This window comes from Cyprinus carpio, chromosome B23 (assembly GCF_018340385.1).
Source record: "Cyprinus carpio isolate SPL01 chromosome B23, ASM1834038v1, whole genome shotgun sequence".
NCBI classification, from domain to species: domain Eukaryota; kingdom Metazoa; phylum Chordata; class Actinopteri; order Cypriniformes; family Cyprinidae; genus Cyprinus; species Cyprinus carpio.
This window is the reverse complement of record NC_056619.1, coordinates 27,065,971-27,067,550: the sequence shown is the minus strand read 5'-3', so window position 1 is coordinate 27,067,550 and position 1,580 is coordinate 27,065,971. Positions and strand designations below refer to the sequence as shown.

The window sequence follows — 1,580 nt, the reverse complement described above, 5'->3', positions numbered from 1 at the left end:
TATTGAACCACACTAGAACAATGAATTGGTTTTGGATGATTGTTTACTATTGTCTTTTAGAGCTGCTTTACAACATCTAAATTCTGTTTACATCAGTTCAAATCATTTTATCACTGTTAAGCTATTTTGAAACAACCTATTATATAAAGTTATGATCAAACTGAATAGAGACACCACCATTCAGAACGCACTGAATTCCTGAAAGCTCATGTCAGAATGGATCATTGTTGCAGTTTAGCAATGGGTATGCTAATCTGCACTTCTCAAAGATACAAATGTTACCACTTTGTTTTAATACATTAATGACTGAGAACTAGTATTACATCACAGACAAAGTGTTGTAAGTAGGTTTCTACAATTACACCCACACACAACCCATTACCAACTGATTTTTATTTGGTTAGACAACACAACTACACCGCACTTGAAACATACTCAGAAGGACTAAGTGCTGTTTACAGAACCAGACCCATCATCCGGAGTTGTGGTGGTAGAACCAGACCCATCATCCTGAATCGTGGTGGCGGTAGAACCAGACCCATCATCCGGAGCTGTGGTGGTAGAACCCGACCCATCATCCGGAGCTGTGGTGGTGGTAGAACCCGACCCATCATCCTGAGTTGTGGTGGCATTAGAACCCGACCCATCATCCTGAGTTGTGGTGGCATTAGAACCAGACCCATCATCCTGAGTTGTGGTGCCATTAGAACCAGCCCATCATTCCTGACCCATCATCCTGAGTTGTGGTGGCATTAGAACCAGACCCATCATCCTGAGTTGTGGTGGCATTAGAACCAGACCCATCATCCTGAGTTGTGGTGGCATTAGAACCAGACCCATCATCCTGAGTTGTGGTGGCATTAGAACCAGACCCATCATCCTGAGTTGTGGTGGCATTAGAACCAGACCCATCATCCTGAGTTGTGGTGGCATTAGAACCAGACCCATCATTTCCCAGGGGGACAGAATTCGATGCACCAACCAAGTTACGGTGTCCATTCAACAGATTGTCTGTAGAGAGAACAGAGTGATTGACTCAAATTTAAACAAAGAGAGAGAGAGGAAAAAAAAAAAAAAAAAAAAAAAAAAAAAACACTGGTTCATTTTGATGAATGAGATCAAATGAGTCAATAAAATGATTGGCTCTTCTAATCACTAATATTGAGAGAAGACACATATTGAAACAAACATGAAACTTAATTCCTGCAACCAAACAAAGAACAAAATATTAAAACTCACCTTGCCATAACAACTGGTGATAAAGAAACACCAACAGAGTAAGTTTAATCAAGCCCATTCTTTACCACAAACTTAACCACTAAGACAGACAAACTAACTATACACATAGTTCCAACCAAACCAGGACTTTTAAAGCCAGACAGAAAACAATTTGTGCCACCTGGACAGCTCGTTAACTCATTATCACATTATCAGTAAGCACGCACAGCTTGAAAATCATTATACCTGGGCAGGATTAAAGAGGTTCACTTTTTAGCCAGAGAATCCTAACTGGCCATCCATTCCAATGTTCATACTAGCCATCCTAAATAGTATGTTAGATACTAAAGTTAAGGTTTAGA

At 40.3% G+C, this 1,580-nt stretch overlaps 1 protein-coding gene across 1 annotated transcript; it reads right to left on the bottom strand.

The window, feature by feature from the left end:
* Positions 1–221: 221 nt before the first annotated feature.
* On the bottom strand, positions 222–1,367 carry LOC122141899 (Y' element ATP-dependent helicase YJL225C-like). The gene is made up of 3 exons (XM_042750565.1): positions 1,240–1,367; positions 796–1,011; positions 222–259 (listed from the first exon to the last, which is right to left on the bottom strand). Exons 1-3 carry the CDS (start codon positions 1,295–1,297, stop codon positions 222–224), a joined length of 312 nt encoding a protein of 103 aa, XP_042606499.1. The 5' UTR covers positions 1,298–1,367.
* Between the last annotated feature and the right edge of the window lie 213 nt (positions 1,368–1,580).

What these genes read in the sequence shown, in the direction of transcription:
- LOC122141899 (XM_042750565.1), bottom strand. Translation starts at nt 1,297, where the DNA reads ATGGGCTTGATTAAACTTACTCTGTTGGTGTTTCTTTATCACCAGTTG. An exon ending in TCACCAGTTGTTATGGCAAG is followed by an intron (nt 1,012 to 1,239) that starts GTGAGTTTTAAT and finishes TTCTCTCTACAG; the next exon opens with ACAATCTGTTGAATGGACAC. An exon ending in AACTCAGGATGATGGGTCTG is followed by an intron (nt 260 to 795) that starts GTTCTAATGCCA and finishes ATCTTTGAGAAG; the next exon opens with TGCAGATTAGCATACCCATT.